This window comes from Manacus candei, unplaced genomic scaffold (genome assembly GCF_025592945.1).
Source record: "Manacus candei isolate 608988 ecotype Guabito, Panama unplaced genomic scaffold, ASM2559294v1 h1tg000088l, whole genome shotgun sequence".
NCBI classification, from domain to species: Eukaryota; Metazoa; Chordata; class Aves; order Passeriformes; family Pipridae; genus Manacus; species Manacus candei.
Window position 1 is genome coordinate 4,288,895 of NW_026138136.1, and position 24,354 is coordinate 4,313,248.

Genomic DNA, 24,354 nt, shown 5'->3' on the forward strand with positions numbered 1-24,354 from the left:
TTAAAGCAGCAGTTAGGCAGCAATGTCTTTTGTAGATATAGCCACAAGTAAGTGCAGGAAGGTTATATTTTATCCTTGATTTCTTTGCCAGCATCTTATTGCTAATGGAGTGTATCCTGCTGTGGGAAGCATCCCATCCTAAATTTATACCCAGTGTATCTCTTGAGAATAATTTTTTGTTTCTCATACCCAAATTCAGATGGGCATTTGGCACAATGCAATGTATCTTTTCTGCTTGAAATATTATTCATGATTTATCATTTTTCCTGGAGCATCTGACATGAGAAGAACATTCTATGTGTTCCTTTCAAACACTTGGTAAAACTGCCTCATCCCACTCACTGATGTTAGTTCTTGCTCCTGATCTCAGCCCAATAATCACACGCCTCCAGCAGCTATTTACGTTTTCCTTTTCCTCCTTTTCCCCCTTCTGTTTTTTACTTTTAAAAAAGGACACTGGAAACTCTTCCTTTTTTTTTTCTTTTTTTGCCACAAGTTACACAACCCAGCGTATATCCAGGCTAAAACAAAAGGCGCAAGAAAAAGTAACCTCATCCAGCCAAAATTTCAATATACTTCAAAAACATATGTGAACTGTTTGCTGTTGTTCTAAAATTATTTTGCAACAACTATATTTACAGGAGTAGCTTCTGTTCCACTTAACCAAGCTTATGGTTTCACATCGATAGGAAGCCTGCAGTGTAACAAACATGCAAATCTACAACTTCCCAACACAGGGCAACTAGTTTCTCACATACTATAGTAATATTCAGCTGTACAAAGTTATTTGCCAGAAGCCACAAAGTTGATCCATTCTAGAGTTAGAAATGGAAGGTGGGTGTCCTGGCTTCCACTTTTATTGCACTATGCACCAGATCTTATTGCTTCCCAGAAGCGAAATGGCTTTAATGGAAGCAATTCTCTTGCATGTATTTCTTCAGGGAGTGATGCAAGAGACAACTTAGGAATATTACAGTTGTCATGAAATCCTTTTTTATCAGTTCCAAGGGAAGAAATTTCATACATGAGTGCCTTCAATTCTGCATTTAGAGTCCAAATCAGCACTGAAATATTTACATTCTTTTCTTTTATGTGCTTGATAGCAGTGTTCAAAAGCAGGATTTGAGCATCCTAGTGAAGCAAGCACATATTAAACTAGGCTTCCTACTGCTGAAGGCTTAACTCTTGCAAGATCTGAAACATTCTGTGACTTTCCTCCCTCCATGCAGCACAGAAAACTTGACTTCTGAACACAAGTATTCTTTTAGAAGTTTCCCACTTTACCATGTGTATTACAATAGCTGACATACATACATACCTACCTACAGAAATAACTACTCAGTGGGTACCCTATTGTTTATTATGTGAATCTGCATACTCTCTATAATGCAACCAAAATATTTAAAGCTCTGTCTTACCAAAGTCTGAGTGCTCTGGGACCAATCCAATGAGATTGCTATTCAAAGTTTTGATGGGTTAAGCTACTAATGGATTTTACTAACTCTCACCTTTGCTGTCTGTGAAGTTCCGTATACTAAGAATATCATTAAGATCCTGATAGTGGTTCTGCTTAATGTATGTTGTTTTCTCAGGAGTGTCCTGAAGTTGCATTGTGACCTCTTCCAAGTCTTTGTCCAGCTGAAAAACAAAGAGAGTATAAATCCCTAAAAATTCAGAAGTAATTTCTTCAGGTATCTGCACTAACTGCATAGCTTTCCATAATTAGACTAGAGGGCAGGTGGTAATGCAATTACTACACTGTGCCAAATACAGCTGTCTTCTTATAGCACTACTACACTACCTCTAAAAGTCATGCTACAAGTAACAAATTGTGTTCAACTGTTACACACAGCCGTTTGAGAGGAATAAGCTTTAGTAGTTAGCCGTTTAAGCAATTCAGAGGTACTGGTGAATGAGAAAGATATGAGATATGGGCATCAGAAAGCCCAGTCTACAAACCCCTCAACTCTTTATTTTTTATGTGTAAGATTGTGGCATACATAGCTATAACCACTTCATCCATCAAATTATCAAGCATACAGGAGAATATAAGTCACCTGTGACAAGGAAACTCTGATTTGGATCCACTGGTTCTGGGCATTTAGTCTATCCAAGCAAGGTCCAAATGAGATCAGCAGAGCCCTGTGTGCACTAATGTGGCTCAATTGCTCTGATCAGCCTTACCTGTGCTCACCATCATGAGCCTTGCAAGGCACAGGCTGAGATCTTGTGAGTTAGGAGGCTTAGTAGAAAAAACTATGGTAGGGTAAAGGAACAGAAATAGCCAGTAGGCAGATTATTCATTAAAAATTTCAAGGCTCTCACATGAAAGGGAGCTGGCAAAGCTGAACTAATTTTTCTTTAACAAGGCAGAGATAACTTTTCTTTTGGAGTCTTTGGTAGCCTGAGTAAAGTCCTTCTAGTTACCTACGCAGTTGTTGTTACTTAAGATCTGGACAAAGAAGTAACTGTTGCAACAAAATACCTTTTCTTCAAGGTATAAGAGTACTTTACAGATTGGGCAAGAACAGGTTAGTTTCTGCACAATATAGATCTGTTATGGTTATCTTATCTCACAAATTGGACAGTCTTCAAGACTGATTTGTCATCATTTCAGGTCTCCTGAGAAAGGATGTATATAATTATAAATGTACATCCTGTAGCTCTAATGGAATTCATGTACTCCACGTACTCAGCCTTTCCCTCAGTAGGTGGAGCTCCTCACTGAAGGAGCTTCATGGCCTTTGTGCAAAAAGGATCAGCTTACATGATCATAAAGGTCTTTTCTATCTTAAGATGTAATTCCGTTTCATAGAAGATGTAAAAACCCATCTAGCAAGCTTTTGAGCAAACTCTCAGAGAGGTTGAGAAATAACAGCAACGGCAGTCTCTGAACTCAACCGTAAACAGGAACAAAGACTTAAGTACCCCTGGGGCTGCGGGTCCCTGTTACGCTTGCACATAAAGGTTACACTCCTAGAACTACTGCTTCTGTGGTGCTCAGCATGCCCATGTGAAACAGCAGGGTAATTGGCCTGTTACAAATAAATAGGGGATGTTTCTTCTTATTTTGCTGAGGTACATTTTCATTTTGTCACACCTGCTAAGTATTCACTGTACTAATTAGCTATTCATATAAATCATCCCTTTCCTATTATTTTAGTGTTTTTCTATGGGAAAAGCTATTTTTTTTTCTCTCTAAAAAGTAGTCAGCACTTAAGCAGATTTCAGAATTGCTACCAAAAAAATAATAAAAGATAAAGTTCCTGGGCAGTATATGCAATAAACAATACCTCTGTAATTTTCATTCTCAAGCGGTGGTTCTCTGACTGCAATCCTTCTAGTCGAGATGTGCTGGCCTGATTGACGCTGGTGACTGATGTGGATGTTTTTGAATCTTCTTTCTTTTGATTTTGAGTGAACTGAAATCTTCTGTTCTGTGTGGCTGCATCTGGATTTGTTCGCAGTGTGATGAGCTGAAAGGTTGAAAAGCCTTAAGAAATCCTGTTTTATTTTTGCAGCTATTTATTTTGTATCTCAAAATACTGAGAGGCAAGCCAAGAGTTCCTTTTTGACTTTCAAGTACAAAACTCTGGAAAGTGAGCTCTGCTTGTCATAAGCAGTACTTGAGGCAATTTCTGAATAACTCTATAGAAGAGGTTGAATGAAAATGATTATGAGAATGGAAGCATTAAAAAAATTTAGAAAAAAATAATTCAAAATATATTTATCTGGATTTTAATTACATTGAAATAAATATATTGTAACATTCTATCAAATGTATTTTTCTCCTTCATTGATATCTTTTTACTTTCAGAGGATATATTCCTTCCCCAAGAAAAAAAAACAATCCACCAAGCCCTTCTCTTCTCAAGCACAGTTTCATCTGAAATTTCTCCTTTCCTACTGTTACAAGTTACACTCAGGCAGAGAGAGGCATGAAGCAGGAGCATTAACAGAGAGAACTCATGGGAGATTGCACTCTGGAGATAACAGAAACTTAATTAGTTTTTAGCAACCAAAAATAAACCAAATCTGTTCAAACAAATTAAATAAGCCATTTAAAAAAAGGTTAACCTTAAACATACTTAATTTAAGCAAATATAAGTAAAATTTAACACTCAGTGACAATGTGAAAATATCACCTCGACATGAGGAGAGAAAGCTACTGCTGTTTGGCAAGGGGGAGAGAGATTCTCAGATTACTCTAGAGAATACAAAATTTATGTTACTTGCCAAGCAGCATACATATACATTTGTATACAGACAAAGCTGAAGGAGCTCTCTGCCCTGAGAGCATAGGCATGGCATAATAAATCCAAAGTTGTCTGAAAAGAGGGAAGGGGCAATAATTTTTTAAGCATAGCCTAGACAGATTTTGTGGTATAGCTGCATTTTGGAATTGGTTCCTCTTATTTTTAAGAGCATTCTTAAAATTCCGCAGCTCTGGTGGCATGAAGTAAGGCCCTAACTTCTGATTGAGAGAGATCTGACTGGGCAGACACTGGAGCATCTGGTCCCTGGTATGTATCTACAGATCGAGTCTGCAGATTGGGATGATGCTTGCAGACAATAAATTTCCTTTTTACGGTGGTAAAATAGATGGAGAAGGCTAAGGTTCTCTGTGTCTCCTTCACCATAATCTTTACTGGTAAAACTTGCCTTCTGAAATCCCAGAACCGTAAAGCAATTGAACACAAGTTCAGGCAACCTGACAAGTTGCGTCCCTGAGGACTAAGAGAATGGTCAATGTCATTGTGAGGCCACTCTCAGTTACTTTTGGAAGATGATGTCAACTGGGAGAAGTTCTTGAGGACTGGAAGGAAGGAAATGTCACAGCTGTGTTCAGGAGAGTGAGAGGAGGATTCGAGGAAATGCCTTCTTCCCACCTTCACCTCAGTCCATCGAGGATGCTGCAGCAAATCCTCTTGGGAACCATTTCCAAACATACAAAGAGCAAGAAGGTGATTAGAAGCAGTCATTATTGATTTATGAAGGAGAAATCCTGCCTGACCAGCCTGATTTATAGCATTCTTCAGTGAGATATCTGGGCTGATAGATAAGGGAAGAGAATTACTTTTCTTGACTTAAGCAAAGATTTCAACACTGTGTCCCATAACATCCTCATAGTCAAACTGCTAAAATAGTGACCGGGTAAGCGGCCACTGAAGTGGATTCAAAACAGGCTAAACTGACAGGCTCGGAGGATTGTGATAACCAGTCACCAGTGCTGTACCTCAGGACCACAGTAGGACCCAAACTTTGTTAGTGACTCATCGGCGAGTTTGCAGATGATCCTTAAAGAGGAGGAGGCGGTGGCATTGATACACCAGATGATTGCACTGCAGTTCAATGGGATGTCAAGAGACTGGAGATCTGGGCCAATAAGCTAGGCCCATATCTGGCCCCTGAAGCTAGGCAAAGGGGAATACTAAGTTCCACCCTTGAGGAAAAGTAAATTCCAAGCACCCACCCAAACAAAATGAGGGGTGTTTGGCTGGAAAGCAGCTTTTCAGTAAAAGCTCTGGAAATTGTGGTGGACAACAAGTATAACATGAGCCAACAGTACCCTGGGCCAATGGAAATGATCCTTCCTTTCTGCTCAGCCTGAGTGAGAGCACAGCTGGTGTGTTGTGTCCAGGTTTGGGCTCCCCAGAGCAAGAAAGGCATAGGTATACTGAAGAAAGCCCAGAGAAGGGCTACAAAGATGCTGAGATTGGAGCCTTATGATACAAGTGGAGGCTGATGATTACTTAGCCTTGAGATGGAAGAGATTGGTGGGGGAATGACACTGTGTGTAACTACACTACGGAAGAGAGTAAGGAGGATAGAACCAGACTCTTCTCAGTGGTGTGCAATGAAAAGAAGGGAGGCAGAAGCTGAAAAAACAGAAATTTCACCTAAACATCAGAAAAAAACCTTTTCCTACTGTGAACATGGTCAAATGATGGTATAGATGCTCAGAGGGGTTGGAAAGTGTTCATCTCTGGAGATAACCAAGACCCAATTCCTCAACTGCAATTACCCTGCGTATCCTACTGTAGCTGAGCCTTCCTTGAACCCCTGTATCTTCACTTCCACCTTCTTTATTTCTAATTAGGCTGGTTGTAATTACTGGTGTGCCTAAAACCCATACCAAAAACTACATGAAAATGAAGTTAAAGGTGAAGAATGGTAATAACAAGGCTTATTAATTTAGCAGGTAGAAGCATTACAATATAAAAATTCTGCAATTTGTTGTGGTCTAAGTTCAAACTGAATATAAGATTGAATCCTCTTCACCTGGAAGTTTATAGCTGAAAACTGGATGATTTGAAACAAGGACATATGATGCAATAAATTTGTTCACATGGTGAGGATTGTCCATGGGCAATGTTGTTGGCTTACACTGCAAAAAGAATGAGGTTAAATGAGCTTTTTTTTTTTTTTTTTTTTTTGTTCTTCAGGCCATAAAATCAGTGGAACTTATATCTTGCTGTCTTACATCTGTGCAGTTTCAATTTCAACCAAGGGTCAATTGTGAATAGACAAAAATTGCTACCAACACTGAAAATTAATGTTTTAATCCCTAGAACTGATTTTGCCTTGCTGCTTTACAGGAAACTGGATCAGAATTAATGTGGTAATGCCATTGCAGCTAACAATGGTATGTACTCAGTGGGTGACTACAAGTGAACACAATGTTCTCTCTCAAAAAAGATAGAGTAGAAAAAATAAAAGGACGTGGAAGTTTGATAAACATGGATAAACGTGGGACAATTACTTCATTTATATTAGGCTTTCTTCTTTTAAAGAAGTGAAGATTATGCTGAAAAATACTATAGACATGTCGGTCCTTAAAAAGATAATCAGATGTAGCAGTTAACTTCTAACAGGAAACGTATGCATAACATGTTTCAATTCTGAAGGTCACTTCTACAAGACATCCTTGAACCCAGAAATCAATAATAGGTCTAAAAATGTTTGGACATTTTTTTATTGGATAACAAGAATGTCTACAATTACTGTCAGTAGGATGCAGTCTAATGTTATTAACATTTGTACCTTTAAATGGAGAGAGTGATGAGCATTTGTTCCCTGATCTGTCTTACTCTGCTATGGGATTTTCTTCATGGTTTTTTTCTGAGGCACTTGGTACCGAATGAAATGGCAGTGGATGAAGTGGACATTTAACTGGAGACGTATAGCAATTGCCATGTTAGATGTAAATAAGATTAGTAGAGCTGAGAAGAAGGAAGGGGAAAATGTCATGTTTCATTCCCTAATGTGTCTACATTGTTGAATAGTTGCCTATTCAGATTCATAAAAGGACTGTGGGGCAAAATTGAATTTCAGCACTGTTGACCCAGGGGACTGCTGAAGATTAGTTAAAAGGAATACACTTCACTTGGTATAGCAGAGAAGTAGTAGCACTCACCTGGCTCAAAACCACATTATTGCTTGTATCTGTCTGGTCAGAGTTTAATAAATGAAAAAGCGCAGTCTTTCAAGTCTTCATTATCATCTCCTGTGCTCGACAAGCCACAGGCTTTAGCAATCTTCCTATGTCACCAAAATTGTACTAATTTAGGACATACTTGTTAAGGGGAGCGATTTGGTGCCTGTCTCACACTAACATCTCTCCTAGATGTGCAAACTGGGTGGTGCCAGATACAATCTTTTGTGGGGCCCAGAAGGGCTATTGTGAAACCTGTGCTGAAGCAGGTTGCAGGAGAGGGCGCTTGCCAGCCATCCTGCTGTGACTGTGGCACAGCACAGAGAGAAGAGACACAGGACAAAATATATGAGTGTAAGAATAAGAACTCTCCAGCTGTGGAAGCACTCCATGGGCATTGGAAGTGTTGCATTCCAGCCCTTGCTTCAACATTTTTTTTGTATGTTATCCAATGACAAATTTTGTTGCAAAAATGCTAAGCATTTAAAAACCTGAGAATACATGGAAAGAGGTTAAGTACTTCACACTAGATGGCTATGTTTCATAGTTGTATTTTGAGGAAAAAAGAACTGAGAGAAAAAATAAGGGTAGGGTAATTGGGGTTTAAAAGAAGATCAGACAAAGGGGTTAAAAAAGGAAACAGAAAAGTAATTTCAGAGCCTTTGACAATGTAAGAGAAGGATGGGCAAAGGAACATGAAAGCAAAAGGGCAAAGAGCTTGGACAGCATTAATGCTTCTCTTTGAAGAGAGTTCTGACATTCTATGGAGGTATTTTTGGCATCAGAGTTTTAATATGCTGTAGTGGTTTGAACCAGGTTTTCCCCCTGAAGCTAAGAAAGTGGTAACCCCCAGGGGGTGGTAACACTTGAGATTTGAACCAATCTGCACTCCTGCAAAATATAAACATACCACAAGCAAACAGAAGAGAAGTAGTTGTAGTTTGGTTGTTGAAGTGGTAGCCATGTTGTAAGACCACGAGGAGAGAGCAGGAGTCCCCCTGGGGGGGCTCCAGCCTCCCAGCCCCTTGGCTGGGGCTGCAGGGACCTGGAACAGTGTTAAACTGCGCCAGGTGTCTGTAGCTGAAAGGTTGGGAGTTTTCTCTCCACCGTGGGCAGTGGCCGGAGTAGCGGCAGCCAGCACTGACCAGAGGGAAAGCGGCGGCACAGAGCCAAAAGATGAGAGAGCAGCAAACAAACATGCGGCAAAGCAGACAGAACTTCTGCAAGCTGAGAGAGAAAGAACAGCAGCAGAGAGCAGAACTAAGTTATACAGAGACAAAGTTTGGGGGTAAGAACTGCAAAACTCCCCTAAACATTCTTTGAGATCCCTCCAAAATGGAGGGGGTGGACTCTTACTGATTCGAAGTCCTAAATGGAGTAAAGGAGCTAAGAAGCTCGGTTGTCCTGAGAGCTCAGCCAGGACAGTGTGTAGGAGGTTGACCTTGGAGCCCTCCCTTGCTGCAAGCTACAAAGAAGCTCACAGCCATCTTGAGGCAGGGCACAGAAATTCTGCAAGGGGCTTGAGTACCCTGGAATACCAGACCGTCACGAAGACCCCCTGTGCTTCGTGGTATGACCGTGGTGGAACGACCTTTGTCTGGGGTGAACGTAGCCCACGGAAGACCCCTTTGCCTGCGTCGAGGGGCCGAGGGGGGCTTGGAGGCCTCCCTCGTGTGTGCTGGCAGAGATCCAGCTCCAACTGCTGCATGGAAGACACAGAGAACCTGCTGCCTTAGAAGATACTGCTGCTCAGAGACTAGAGGGATCTTTCCTTCTTCCCTCCTGGACTTTTATTTGGAGGGGAGAAGAGATCTGATCCATTGTAAATACTTACGTCATGGTAGAGATAGTTGAGATCGTGTGTATAATGTATTATAATATTTATGTGTACAGTCATTGTAATATATATTCCCTTTCCCCCATTCTGAGTCTTGTGTTTTGTCTGGAAAAAAAATCATCCCACATTAGGTTGAGATGTGGGAGGGGGCTTAGACTAGGAAATTAGATTTTTTGGAGTTCTCAAACCATGACATATGCATTTTCATACAGCTTACACACTTAAATCTTGCAGAATTTTGAAGTACACTCTATTATGTTTGTGAATGTTCCCTTAATTTAGAATGAAGTTATGATTCTTCCCTAAGATCCAGAATAAAAATATGACTAGGCATGTCTATGTATGGCTTTTTAATATTTGAGAAGGGAATTGCAGAACTTGTAAAGCCATCCTATTTAGTCAGTCCTGGAGGATGAATTACTTCGCTTTTTTTCAGATCAGAAATCAGCTTCTATTGCTAGTCTGTGCCTCTAATTTCCTTCAGAGGGTACACTTCTATATGAATTTATTAGTTTTTTATTTTACACACATAGTTCTTGCCCCCCTCAGTAGATGGGATGCCACTTAGCACCAGAATCTACTGACTACAATTTGCTCAATACATTGATTGAACATTGTCCAGTAAAGAGCCACAAACTTTTTATCAATACTCATTTGAAAAACCTAAAAACAGATCTGAGAGGTGAAAGGACCTATATTTTGGCTCTTGCCTTGCAAACATTTTGGACATCCAACTGCATATGCGTCTGATTTGGGGTGATAAGCTACATTTATGCAAGTCACTTAAAATTAATACAATTGCACATTTTACTTCAAAATATCAAATACATTCCCTAGCACTTGAGGCTTTGCTAGAGTAAGCTTACGTAAAAACCAGTTTTCCCTTCATTCAAGATCTGTCATATTCACATCTAAAGCTTAACTCTGCAAGGAAAATGGTCAAGTTCCAGCGCTCTGTGGGTAAGGGTCTTCTCAGTTCTTCCGACAAGGTGCAATGAAAGCACTCTTAGAGCCCAAAAGAGCAAAAAGAAATGAAAACATATGCCTTCCAATCTGTGCCTCACTTAGTCCATTAATATACACAATAAAAAATACAAGTTCAGCACTTGCAATATACATACAGATTTCCTCTTAAGTACTGAAAAAGCCTATTGTAGCACCATACTTAGAGATTTCAACACAGTTGACCTTACATAGTGCCAGTGAACTAAAATGATCTTATTGTTTTGTAGGTATAGAAACAGAGATCTTGATTATCTTGCTTAGGATATGTAAGAATCATAGAATATCCTGGGAAGGGACACACAAAGATCATTGAAGTCCGACTCCTGGCCCTGCACAGGACCACCTCAAGAGTCACACTGTGTGCCTGTTCAACTGCTTCTTGCACTCTGTCAAGATTGGTGCTGTGACCACTTCCCTGGGGGGCCTGTTCCAGTGCCCAACTACCCTCTAGCTGAAGAACCTTTTCCTAATATCCAACCTAAAACTCTCCTGAGACAGCTTCATGCCATTCCTTGGAGTCCTATTGCTGGTCACCGGAGAGAAGAGAGAAGAAACATGGCGGAGCAGATAACAGGACCTGGCCCTCCTGAATCTCCACTTATAATTCTTTCCAAAAAGTTCCTGGAAGTTGGAAATAGAGACTATTCCATTGAAACTACAGAAAACAATGTTTGTTTCCCCAGTCACAGTTTCAGTAAAAATATAGGCATTAGAAACTCATATATTCACACTCCTGTAACTTTGCATATTCCATTAGCTCCAAAATCTCATGAAGCTTTGTTTTTCCCTCAGGGTCCAGAAACAAGAGTTTATAGATGGGCTTGATTAAGAATTCACACACATCCCCTGCACTTGGAAAGGCAATAAACATTTATATATTAAATCGTGATTACAAAACAGAAGAAAAAAATCCAAATCCATGCAAAACATATTCACCTACCTTAGGTACAAACACAAGGCAGAGAGTAATGGTGCTGCAGAATATTATGACTAAAGCAACAATGCAGAACTGCACATTGGGTTGGTCTCGGGTAAGGAATGAAACAGCAGCACCAATGATGCACATTATCCCCACATTGTATACACTCATTCCGATGTACTTGCTGTCATTCAAAGCAGGAATGCTGACATTTCGTGTCTCCCAGGCTAGGAAACACCCAAATAACTGAAATGTTAAAAGAGAGAGAAAAGATGATAATTATAAGAGTAACTGGCTGTCATCCAGAAAAAGCATTAATTTAAAACAGGTATGTTTTTTAACTTAACAAATGCAGGTGCTATTACAATACAGAGGTATACACCTACCTTTTATTCAGTATCTAATTACACATGTGATCTGTTTTGCTCACTAGGATAGATTCCTGCTCTCCCTCTCATGAGAGAAATGGGAAACTTTGAATTAGTCATTATGGGAAAAAATTACTCTAAATGCTATGGCTATCTTTATTTTGTACTTTTAGTAATTTTTAAAGACAGTTCTTCCTCTTTCTTGTAAAGGATTCCAATAAAGATGTAAAGTGCACTGTTCTTTTAGCTATTTTTAACAGCTGTTCTCAATATACACTTATCAATCCAGTCATTCATTATATGATTATCACCTACATTAATAAGCAGCAGTGCCAAGATGTGTCCCTATGGGACATAAATAAACAACATAGAAAGTGTCACCCCAGTTGTTCAGATTGCAATTATAATGTCTTTTATTATAGTGGGAGTTGGTAATGGCCTTTCAATTGCAGTTGTCTAATGATTTCTGGCATAAAACATTCTTGTGGCAATTTTTTGTTTGCTTTTTTCTTTGGTGTATTTTTAAGTTTTAGCCCCTTTGTTATTTGCAATATGCTTTTGCAGTTCAGCAGGGGAAAGTCTTTAGTGGAAGGAAGCCATCTTCATCCCTTGAAATTTAATTAGATTTTTCTGCAACATGAACTGCTGCAAACAATTATTTTCTTACTCTTACATTTCTCAGAGAAGTTCTGGCAATGCAGTAAAACCCTAAACAAACTCAAGATGTTGTAAATAGGTAACCAGCCTACAGTCTAGGCAAAGGAATACACTCTTGTGGGAGTGAATGGTGCCTTGGGAAGAATAACAGACAGCAGATGGTATTGGAGGGAAGGGAAGTATAGAGAGAGAAACCACCACTAAGACCCACCCTCCCCCCTGTACACACTGCTGCAGGAGATGGTCCTATACAGGGCATTCCCTTGTCTCATCATCGCAGTCCTGCCTCTTTGATTTAATCCATCTCCTCTAGTAGGACTAGAGCTTACACCTCACTCCAGCTGCTTGTCTCTTCTCCAGCTCTTCCCAGCAGCCTAAGAATTGCAGGAAGAACAGTAGTGGCTGCTGCAGTCAGAGCATGGGAGAGGGCTCTTAAGGGGTCAAGGTGTCTGTAAAGAGCTACCCGGGTCAGCAAGGAGTCTCAGACATTCGGGTAAGGCAGCTGAGGAGAGTGAACCATTTATCAAGCTGTGTAGCTTTGTGCCAGAACAGCAGCTCATCCCCTAATACATTTTCAGAGCCCCTCTGTTAAACAAGGTAATACCTCCAATAAGGAGGGATGCAGACAGCACTCCTCTGCTGTTGGGTGGGTCCGGCATTGTGCACAGGCAGAGCAGGAAATGTACAGACTCCTTTACAGGCTCTGCAGTAACAAATCATTCACTGAATTCACTGTATTCAGGCTGCACTGGGGACATAGAGTGGTGGTACCTTTTTGCAGGACACAAACCTATTCCTCCCAGACATCCCACTGTCTCAGCGGTTGCCTGTCCTGCACTCCCTGCACTCTTGGTGCTGCGCAGCTCAGCCGTGCTGCAAATTTGCATTTCACCAGCCCCTGAAATGACAAATAGGCTGGTCTGGGCTGAGCTGTTTTGAAGGATAGAAGGAATCCTTGTCTGTATTTCTACATCACATTTTTAAAGGATGACACCCTGATTAACTATGGAGAAGATTTCTATCTTCTCCTACTACTGTTCATTATTAATGAGATTTTTAGAGTTGCTGGTTATCCCTCACTCTCCTCCACCTCTCCCAGTATGAACAAATTCCCTTCCAAAAGTATTATTCTGGGAATACAGCCAATATACTTATGTGAGGACAGCACTTATTACAAATAATGGGGATTAATTTATAGCTGAGGCGGTTATAAAGCGATCTAAAATATCAATTATAATGGAAAAAAGATGGTTTGAAGAGTATTGTGGGGGTTATGGTTTGGCCTATTCTCATTTATGATTGAGAACAGCATGGAAAATAGTTAAGTATCTTCCAGATGAAAAGAATATATTTATTTATACAATAACTAAAGAAAGGGAGAGGTTCTTGCAGCAAGTGGGTTTCCTGAGAATGATGCACTATTGTAAGGGCTTAAGGATCACAGTTGCCTGTCTCAAGCACTGTTTAGGCCACAGAAGGACTTAGTCATGAGAAAAGCACAGAATGGAGCCACAGGATGGTGCTAAGTCCAGGTTGAGCAGAGACAAGATCTGGTTAGCACATCCTGGGTAATGTATCCAGACAAAAATTCCCACTGTGGCAGTGGGAAAAGAAGCAACTACTTGTACGCATATCACCACATCACAGGTCAAACAAAGATCACCCCAAGCCATGGGACAGAGGCCTCCATGTATAACTTGGAATGTAAATTAAGCCATCTTAATGGGAACTTGAGATAGGATAAGGGAGGTACTATTGTCTGAGTGGTATCTCAGGCCTATGGGGAGATAAACAAAGCATGGGAGAAGAATGCATCACTGATAATGGACACAGAATGCAGAATTTACACACCACAGAGAAAGCCAACTCAGCAATTGTGCTGAAATCTGCAGGAGGTAAAAGGTCACTCCAGCAGAGGGAGACCGTGACCACTGACTCACGGCCCACTGACCCAAGAAACCCACTGACTCAAAAGTAAAGAAAGAGTAAGCATACAAATTAATTAGCATTAGAGAACTGTTTAGCTGATGAGCATTAATTCCTTTTTTTGCAAAAATGTATAAATAGCGAAAAATTTTGAACAACCTTGGGACCTCCAACACAGAGAATCCCAGGGTGAAGAAGGACCAAAAGGATGCCGCTCGATCCGTGAGTGATGACTATCTTCTGCTTAGTCTGTCTCTCTCTGTCTCTCTCTCTCTTCCTCCCTCCTCTCTTTTCTATGTTTTTTTGTCTTTATACCTCATATTTTATCTGACTATTGACTTTGGCATATGGTCTCATTTGCACCTTGATTCAGGCAGAGGCATCTCTCAATAATCAGATCTTAACAACTATAAATTTGAGAGCATTTTTTAAATTTTAATTACCCCTTTGGGTAAAATGCTTGCCTCAGGAAGAGAGATCTCTTTTCTAGAAGTCACAGCTCATCTTTGAAACATGGATAGAAGATGAGAGTTTTCTGCAGCCTGTTGCCAGGGTAGTGGTGATTGCAGAGGTGCTCCTTGTTTGCCTGCTACAGATGCCTGCAGGGCTCCATGAGGTTGGTAAGATTTCTCCTCTTAGATAAAGTTTTCCTAAGGGAACATGATGCTTTGCTTTCTCCCCACCTGCCCTTCTTATTTTCCCCCTTCCTGAGGCTCAGACAATCTGCACAAATAAAAGATTCAGTTTTATGACTGTAAAAATCCTGTAAATCCCCAAAATGGCTTGCTTGAGGAATGGGATGCAGACATTGTTTGTGAAAGGTTCAGATTTCTGTGATTCCTTGACAAGTTTTGAATATGAAACTTAGGAACTTCAGTTAAAAACACAGACTCATAGTACCTAGTTCAGCTCCTCTTTACTCCTGGTACCTAAACTTTAAACATTAATTTTCTCCAGATAAGTAAATTACATTTCAAATTATGCTTGGGGGCACCTAATTCTTGAGACTGCTGTAAATTTAAGGACTATTTGATATTTAAGGCTGCCTGCTGGGATTTGCAATGCAGCTGTCTCTCTTACTATTGCTCCTAGAGGGCTCAGGCTGCTAAAGTCTTTTCAGACTGTCTACTGGCTTGGGCCTCACACAAAAATGATGCTGGTGATGACCATTGCATATCTTCATGTTTGGAGAACACAGTACAGTGATGTGACCAAGATGTGCTCCCCAGTCCCAGAGTAGAGGCTGGCTTCAGAAGGAGCTCTCAACTTCTTTCAGAGCTGTCAGATTTTACGTAGTCAGAGAGTGACTGTCTTAATTACTTGGGCATTTGCGTGGGATGTTAGTTCTGATCTCTGCTGGGAGTTTTGATTAAACAGTCTTTAGAGAAGGCGTACATGAATACACATTGGGATAGAGGCAGGCAGCTCTTAGCAGTGCTAATGTGCTGGATTCAGAGAGGTGTAGGACATATTTGTCCCACTGCTTTATATCAGCTCACTTAGGCAGCTCCTTGCTGGCAGTTACAATTCCCATCCTGAGGCTTCTGATGGACCCTGTGAATCACAGAAGGAGTTTGAACAACTCAGGGCTACGCATTCTCCTATAGAAAGCAGTGGTCTAAAAGTTAAGGATATAACAGTCTACTGTTATATCCTTAATGGCCTAATTTAAGTCCCTTTGGGGATCTCAACCAATGACTTATAAAGCATGTAACTGGGAAGGCTTTCTGTATTTTTAGTCATGAACTTAAAACCTTTTTCCAATCTGATCTTCTAAATACACATCTTACTGATATAGAAAGTGTCATAAAATGTTGTTTTGGATTTTCTCAGAAGGTACGGACTGCTGTACAGGCAAGAGATTGGTTTGTTTCATTTTTGTTTGAGGGTAGGCAGCTTCTATTTGACACTACATTGATGTAAAGTATTAACTTTGTAGTAGCTGGTATGGTAGTTTAGGCTGTGTTGTCAGTGCACCTGAAAAGGGTATGAGACAATAATTGTATAAATTTGGGGAAAACAGTACCTGAAGACCACATAGTCTGAAGGATTATATTGTGAATACACTGTGACTAATGATAGAATACTGCTCCCTAAGAGAAATCTGTATTAAAATCTCAGAGGAATAACAACTATGGCAGATACAATACCTGTGTTTATAGAGTTTAACAGGAAAACTTTAATTTTAAAAAATCTTGTACTAACGAAATTGTGATAGCTGGGGGTATAATAAAAGTGTTTGTAGTTGACGTATTGGAAAACATTTAACACTGCCTTTTAAAACTCTACTAGCTAATTAATTTTAAAGCTTGTTCACGGGAATTACTGTTAAAGACAATAACGATTGCCTACTGATGCACAATATATATTGATACAACCAAGTGCCTAATTTGATATTGGACTGCACAGACTGTCAGATGACAAGCAGGAAATTATTTATCCTTCTCCATTCCCTCTTGCCCTGTACTGCCCTTAAACCATTTTTTATATGTTTCATTTCAAAGTCATGTCAGCTTTTACTTTGAGCGTTGGTTATGAGCAGTATTGGGAAAAGAAAGATAAAGAAAGAAAATTATACTGAGGATATCAGACAGGAGCAGAGAAATACCAAAGGAAAAGTCTCCAGTGTTGCCAGAAGTCATGCTTGCCAATAACTAGTGGATATGGTTTTAGAAAGATTATATACTGGACCGGGCTGCAGCTAATTGCTGTACTGTAGTAGCACTTATAGTGCTCACTTGTGCATCATAGCCTTGCTATGTCACATGAAAGAATAAAAACAAGCCTTTACTACAAAGATTTTACATCTTGGGATTTTTGCTTGGTTTGGTTTTGGTTTGGGGCTTTTTGGGGGGAAGAATTGTCTTTTTTTTTTCCTTAGCTAGGTTACCATGAGATTTTTCCTCGTGTCTCCCTTAAAGACAAAGGTAGTTCTGGACTGTGACCTGTCTCAATCTGAAGTAACTGTGAAACTGGACTTGTGGATTTCCCCACTTATGTTCAGTCATTAAATCCAGATCATCACAGACATAGGCATAATGGCTGCAGATATTTTTCAATGACATTTTTCAAAAACAAAAAAAAAGAGATTTTTGGTTTTCATGTTTTCACTGGAGAATTGGGCAGTAAAAAATATTGAGCATTTTCCAGGAAGATGCATAGAAAAGGGATTTTTTTTTAATTAACGGCACAATAAGTAAGATTAGAAAACTGAAAGACGAACTATGGCCTTGTAGGTCTCTTACCTTCACAATTAGTACAATCTGATGTTAAACCATTGCTTACTCCCCTGATCTGGTATGAGTCAGCTGTGTATTTAGTTCATTTTCACAGAGCTGCTCTAGATAGACATTACTAAAAGGAAGCTTAATATTTCTATTGATCATTAGGACAACAACTAAATATTGTTTTTAATTGCAAGATATGATATTTAGCTATTCAGCTGAAGGACTTTGTGTTCTCAAAGGTCTTGCAAAACCCTTTATGCCCAGTGCAAGATGGAAAGGCAGCTGCACAAAGCTGTGAACACTAATAGGCGCCCAGATAAAATTTTTCACTTTACACTCCAGCCTCCAAATCAAAGGGTCAATAAACTATTTTCCCTTCTTTCCATTCAGACTATATTTGACTTTCTATTATGAAAATTCTGCTTAGTCATTAAACACATTATGATAACTAAGTTGAAACAAATACACAATTGGTTATTAGCAAACATCCATTTGGAATAGCTTTATATTTTCTCTGGCATGAGATTATCACAAACAATCATAACACTGTAAAGAACTGAAGCACGTCTCATCAAAACCAGTGTGTGCTACAGTTTAAGTCTTTCTGCTATACAAATATTGATGTCAAGAGACATGTAAGGGAATTCTGCACTATCTGCAACATTTCAAAAACATATTTGAAGTTTCCTTATGGCCATAGTAGGGAAAAATTTATCGAACAAAACCATATGAAAACATGTGGTTTTGGATACTAAAATACTGTCAATGTTTTATTAAAGAGATAATATCTGGTACCACTATAAATTATACCAGAAAGCTTAACTATGTTCCTCTCTAGTCATTGTAAGATGGGACAGATAGCTTACTGCTAAACCCATCATAAATATGAGCTGGAATTATGAAAATTGGGAAGGGGGGCAGTCCCTTCTTCCAAGTACTCTTTTTGATCATGAAGGGAATTAGGAAAGAATGCAATTAAATGTGTTAAAAATCAAAGGTATTTTCAGAAAATAATTAGGAATTTTAACTTTTGAAAACTATTCCATTTTTATACACATCGAATTTATTAATTTGCTAAAGAGATTAATTAACAATACTGTTGACATAGTATCGTAAGATAATTTGGAGAGACTTGAGGAAATTATCTAGTGCAAGCTCCTTCTCAAAAAGCAGGCTCAGATGTGAGATCAGACTACGCTGCTTATAGCTTTATCCATCCTGGTCTTGAAATCTTCCAAGGACAAAGGGTGATCAGCCTCTCTGGGGAACCTGTTCCACTGCTTCACTTTCCTCAGAGCAAAAAACCCAACTCTTTATATCCAGCCTTCACTGAGTAAATATAGTAAAAGAGTAAAAAGGAGGAGCATGTGTTGCACACCACAGCTATATGATTCATAAGCAGCTCCTGAGCTAGACAGATAGAGAGGGCATAAACACCTGAAGCAGTAGTAAGAAGCTACATCCAGCATCCAGCAAGGACAATCAGTCCATCCCCATTTGTAGGTACCTAAATGCTATTAGTGACTGAGTTTCTGCTGAGTATTTGATTACTGATGCCTCTCACACAACCAGCCTCTGCTGGAGTTCAGAGAACCTAGTGAGGACCTTCTACCCCCAGCAAAACACTCTGCCCTCCTGCCTACCATGGCAAGAGCATGGAGTGTTAACCAAAGACTGGGCCATTGGGCACCAACTGCAGCCCAAGGTCTAAATCATGGTATCTAACTCCTTTTTTGTAAATCTACTTCCAGATGCATGAAAAAAATGGAAAAGTAATGCTTATGGATTAGCCACCAAAGCAAAGGAATCTATTAGAAGAGAAAGCAGGGGAAGCAACAGGAATATCTACAAACAGCAAGTACAAAATGTTTGGGTATGTGTGTAAACAATCTGCCCTAAACTTCATGGGTAAAAAAGCTTTTCTTACCTTAAAAATTGTTTTGGTGTTGTGGAATGCAAAACAAATAAGCAACAAAATTGGCCAAAGTCTAGACAGAATGTAACAAAAGTTAAAAAGAGGAAATTAATAATAATGTTTATGAATTAAAGGTCTAAAATAGAGATAGTGAAAAGGGTAGTTAAATATATAATAGTAAATTAATAGCTAGCAGCATTAACAGAATTCATAAGGATTCCTAAAAATGTATGTGGAGGAAAAGGAGTTGTAATAATGATTCATTCCTTGGAAGATCACAAATTCAATAGTAATGATGAATGATAAGATATGCTTAACAAGTGTTTTTATCCTATATTTACATAGAGATGGAACAATCCACTCCCATCTTGCCAAAACAGAGGACTCATTGAAAACCCTCTCAAGGCAAGCTGCTGTAATCACCGAGATCTGGTAACTTACATCAGGAGTTTTAAGAATTGATTTAGAAGGTGTCTGAACTGTTGGGCTTAATTGTTGATATTTATTGGAATTCTGGCAAAGCTCCAGTTAAGATACAAAGAGGCCATATGGGAAAAGAGAAAGTGGAACATCTTCAGTGATTACAGAGCTATTACTATAATTTCTATCCTAAGCAAATTAATAAAATGGTTGACACATGAACTCAGGCAATAAGTGAAAAAAAAAGTGATAGGAATATAATTCAACGTGTTATTATTTTTTTCAATGAGATTGTGAAACTGAATAAGAGTTAATCACATTCACGCAGCTTACTTGGATTTCTCAGTACTGTTTGTCTTAATACTGCACGGTATTGTTATTTAAAAATAGAATGTTATAAAATCAATACAACAAATTTAAACTGATTGAAATCTACACAATTGATCTCAACATATAACTATTAACAAGAAGCCACTCAAAAAGATAATTATAGGTTTCTAAAAATTCCTAACCTAAGCTGTCCCGTAGATGTACATTGACTTGAAGGAGACTATAATATCACAGCTGAAAATGATGCAGAGGAAGAAGAGGAGGAGCAACTCAGAGATGTCATTTTCAATAAAGAGCAAGAGTTTTAGAAAAATCACGGAAATTTGGCCAAATGCAGGGAAGTTTGCCTAGAAATAAAGGCACCAAGTCATTTTAGAGAAAGAGGGATAAAATATATGCAAGACCACCAAGGTTCAAGGTTTGGAAGTAAGACAAATTCAACTTAGCGATTAGAGAGCCTCAGAAAACAGAAGATTCTTTCAGACTTGAAACTAAGATTGAACATTATCCCAAGGATATATTTTAGTTGAATTAATACTTTTTTTGGCTTCACAAATCATAGAATCATAGAATCATAGAATAGATTGGGTTGGAAAAGACCTTCAAGATCATCAAGTCCAACCCCTGATCCAACTCCAATTACTATATCATGGCACTAAGGGCCATGTCCAATCTCTTTTTAAAAACCTCTAGGGATGGTGAATCCACCACCTCTCTGGGTAGACCGTTCCAATGCCTGATAACCCTCTCTGTAAAGAATTTCTTCCTAATATCTAACCTAAACCTCCCCTGGCAGAGCTTGAGCCCATGTCCCCTTGTCCTGTTGTTGGTTGCCTGGGAAAAGAGACCAACCCCCGCCTGGCTATAACCTCCCTTCAGGTAGTTGAAGAGAGTGATGAGGTCACCTCTAAACCTTCTCTTCTCCAGACTAAACAACCCCAGCTCCCTCAGCCTCTCCTCATAGGACTTGTGCTCAAGTCCCTTCACCAGCCTCGTTGCTCTTCTCTGGACCTGCTCCAGCACCTCAATATCCTTCCTGAACTGAGGGGCCCAGAGCTGAACACAGTACTCCAGGTGTGGCCGCACCAATGCAGAGTACAGGGGAAGGATCACTTCCCTGCTCCTGCTGGCCACACTGTTCCTGATGCAGGCCAGGATGCCATTGGCCTTCTTGGCCACCTGGGCACACTGTTGGCTCATGTTCAGCATCCTGTCGATTGGCACCCCCAGATCCCTTTCTGCCTGGCTGCTCTCCAGCCACTCTGTCCCCAGCCTGTAGTGCTGCAGGGGGTTGTTGTGGCCAAAGTGCAGGACCCGGCACTTGGCCTTGTTGAACTTCATTCCATTGGAGTCAGTCCATCTCTCAAGTCTATCCAGAGCCCTCCTGCCTTCCGGCAGGTCGACACTCCCTCTCAACTTGGTGTCATCTGCAAATTTGCTGATGATGGACTCAATCCCCTCATCTAAATCATTGATAAAGATGTTAAAAAGGACTGGGCCCAGCACCTGGGGACCACCACTGGTGACCGGCCGCCAACTGGATGCAGCCCCGTTCACCACCACTCTCTGGGCCCGGCTCTCAAGCCAGTTCCTGACCCAGCAGAGAGTGCCCCTGTCCAAGCCGTGGGCTGCCAGCTTTTCCAGGAGTATGCTGTGGGAGATGGTGTCAAAGGTTTTGCTGAAGTCCAGATAGACCACATCCACAGCCTTTCCCTCATCCACCAGGTGGGTCACCTGATCGTAAAAGGAGATCAGGTTGGTCAAACAGGATCTGCCCCTCCTAAACCCATGTTGGCTGGGTCTGACCCCTTGTCCTTCCTGTAGCTGCTGTGTGATTTCACACAGGATAATCTGCTCCATAACTCTGCCAGGCACCAAGGTCAGGCTGACAGGCCTGTAGTTACCCGGGTCAGCCTTGCAGCCTTTTTTATGGATTGAGGTGATATTTACCAACTTCCAGTCATATGGGACCTCTCCAGTGAGCCAGGATTGTTGGAAGATGATGGAGAGCGGCTTGGCAAGCTCTTCTGCCAGCTCCCTCATTACCCTAGGATGGATCCTGTCTGGTCCCATAGACTTGTGAGGATCCAGGTGACTCAGTAAGTCACTATTTCCTCCTGGAATACAAGGGGACTATTTGGTTTCCTATCTCTGTCTACCAGCTCCAGAGGCCAGTTGCCTTGAGGGCCACCTGTCCTACTGGTAAAAACTGAGGCAAAGTAGGTGTTAAGTACCTCAGCCTTCTCCTCATCTCTATTAACTGTGTTTCCCTCCAAGTCCCTCAAAGAATGGAGGTTTTCTTTGCCCCTCCTTTTGTTATTAATGTATTTATAGAAGGACTTTTTATTATCCCTAACAGAAATGGCTAATTTAACTTCAAATTACACTTTTGTATCCCTGATTTTCTTTCTGCATGATCTAGCTGTCTTCCTGAATTCTTCGTAAGTAGCCAGTTCTTTCTTCCACAGTCGGTAAACTCTCTTTTTATCCCTGATTTCCTTCAGAATCTCCCTATTTAACCAAGCTGGTTGTCTTCCCCGCCGGCTTGCCTTTCGGCACACCGGTACGGCCTGTTCCTGTGCACTCAAAACTTCCTGCTTGAAGCACATCCATCCCTCCTGGACCCCTTGTTTTCAAGGGTTGTTTCCCAGGGTATGCTCTGGACTAGACTTTTGAATAGGTCAAAATCTGCCCTCCGGAAGTCCAGCGTAGAGGTTTTATTGTTGTTTCTCCTTGAATCTCTGAGTATTGAAAATTCTATTATTTCATGGTCACTATTTCCCAGGCGGCCTTCAACCACTACATCTCCCATCAGCCCTCCTCTGTTTGTAAACAGCAGGTCTAGCGGGGCCTTACCCCTGGTAGGTTCATTTACCAGTTGATGAAGGAAATTGTCCTCTATACACTCCAGAAAATTCCTAGACTGCCTCTTCTCTGTAGTACTGAGCTCCCAGCAGATATCCAGCAGGTTAAAGTCACCCACAAGGACAAGGGCTGACGATTTCGAGACATCCGCCAGCTGCTTGTAGAATATTTCATCCCCTTCGTCATCCTGGTAGGGCGGTCTGTAACAGACACCTATGATGATGTCGGCCTTGTTGGCCTTCCCCCTGATTCTGGTCCACAGGCACTCAACCTTATCGTTACTGATCTCAAGTTCAACAGAGTCAAGAGACTCTCTAACATATAAAGCCACCCCTTCACTTCTCCTACCCTGCCTGTTCTTTCTGAAGAGCTTGTAGCCATCCATGGCAACACTCCAGTCATGTGAGTCATCCCACCACGTTTCTGTGATGGCGACTATATCATAGCCTTCCTGCTGCACCATGGCTTCCAGCTCCTCTTGTTTGTTGCCCATACTGCATGCATTAGTGTACATGCACTTCAGGTGGGCTGTTGATTTAATTCTTAACTCAGGCTTTCCATCCTTAGGCTGATCACTGGAGAGCCCGGTTCCAACCCCTTCCCCCTTCAAACCTAGTTTAAAGCCCTCCTGATCAGCCACGGATTCAACTACGGAGTTGTGTTGTGCAGTATATCAACTATAGTGGCCACTGGAATTTTTGAATAGGAATCATTAGAAGAAATTAAATTTCTTATTCTTAGTGACCTTTATCAAGTCCCATGATGCATATGCATTATTTTTTTCCTTACCTGAAATTCTGATACTTTCATCCTAAGCAAGGTTAGCTAAGGATGATACGTTAAAAACACTGTATGAGAAGTGGTCAGTATTATTATGGCTTAAAAACGCCTCAATTAACACTTACGGGAAAAGAGTAGGATTTGATACAGAGAGTAACAGTCAAGCTGAAAACACACCTTTGCCGCAAAAACCTGTTTCTCAGTAGCTTAATAACATACCCGTAATAATTTGTCAGGGACAAAATAAAACTTCCAACATATGTACACCTTGAGTCTAATGTTAATTAAGAGCATTATCAGGAAGAGAGGAATCAAATAGTAGACAAGACTAGTTTGTGTGATTAATAAGCAAAGCATTAGAGAGGAGTCTAGTCCGGTATTGTTCTGGCTGAGATCAGAAAAATAACTCATACCCCTCAGAAATATGTTAGTGCACTCACTAACAACACATCACTGACAAGTTTAAGATGGTGTGTTTTCTATCATCCTTTGGAATGGATGAAAAAAAGGTACTTTTCAACTATGTCTATATCATCAGAAATCAAAAGCTTGACATACTAGAATTGACTAGTTGACATGCAACTGGTCTATTTGACTTGGTGGTGTTTGGTCATAGGTTAGACTCGATGATCTCAGAAGTTTTTTCCAACCTAATTGATTCTGTGATTCT

The 24,354-nt window shown here is 40.4% G+C and overlaps 1 protein-coding gene across 2 annotated transcripts in view; it reads right to left on the reverse strand.

Moving 5' to 3' along the window:
• GABBR2 (gamma-aminobutyric acid type B receptor subunit 2) overlaps window positions 1–24,354 on the reverse strand; it is a 474,253-nt gene that overhangs the window by 17,028 nt on the left and 432,871 nt on the right. For both annotated transcript variants that reach the window (XM_051812706.1, XM_051812705.1), the window contains 3 exons: window positions 11,218–11,442; window positions 3,294–3,476; window positions 1,509–1,638 (listed from right to left, as the gene is read on the reverse strand). In XM_051812706.1, coding sequence (XP_051668666.1) covers window positions 1,509–1,638; window positions 3,294–3,476; window positions 11,218–11,442 — 538 coding nt within the window. The remainder of the gene's footprint in view (window positions 1–1,508; window positions 1,639–3,293; window positions 3,477–11,217; window positions 11,443–24,354) is intronic.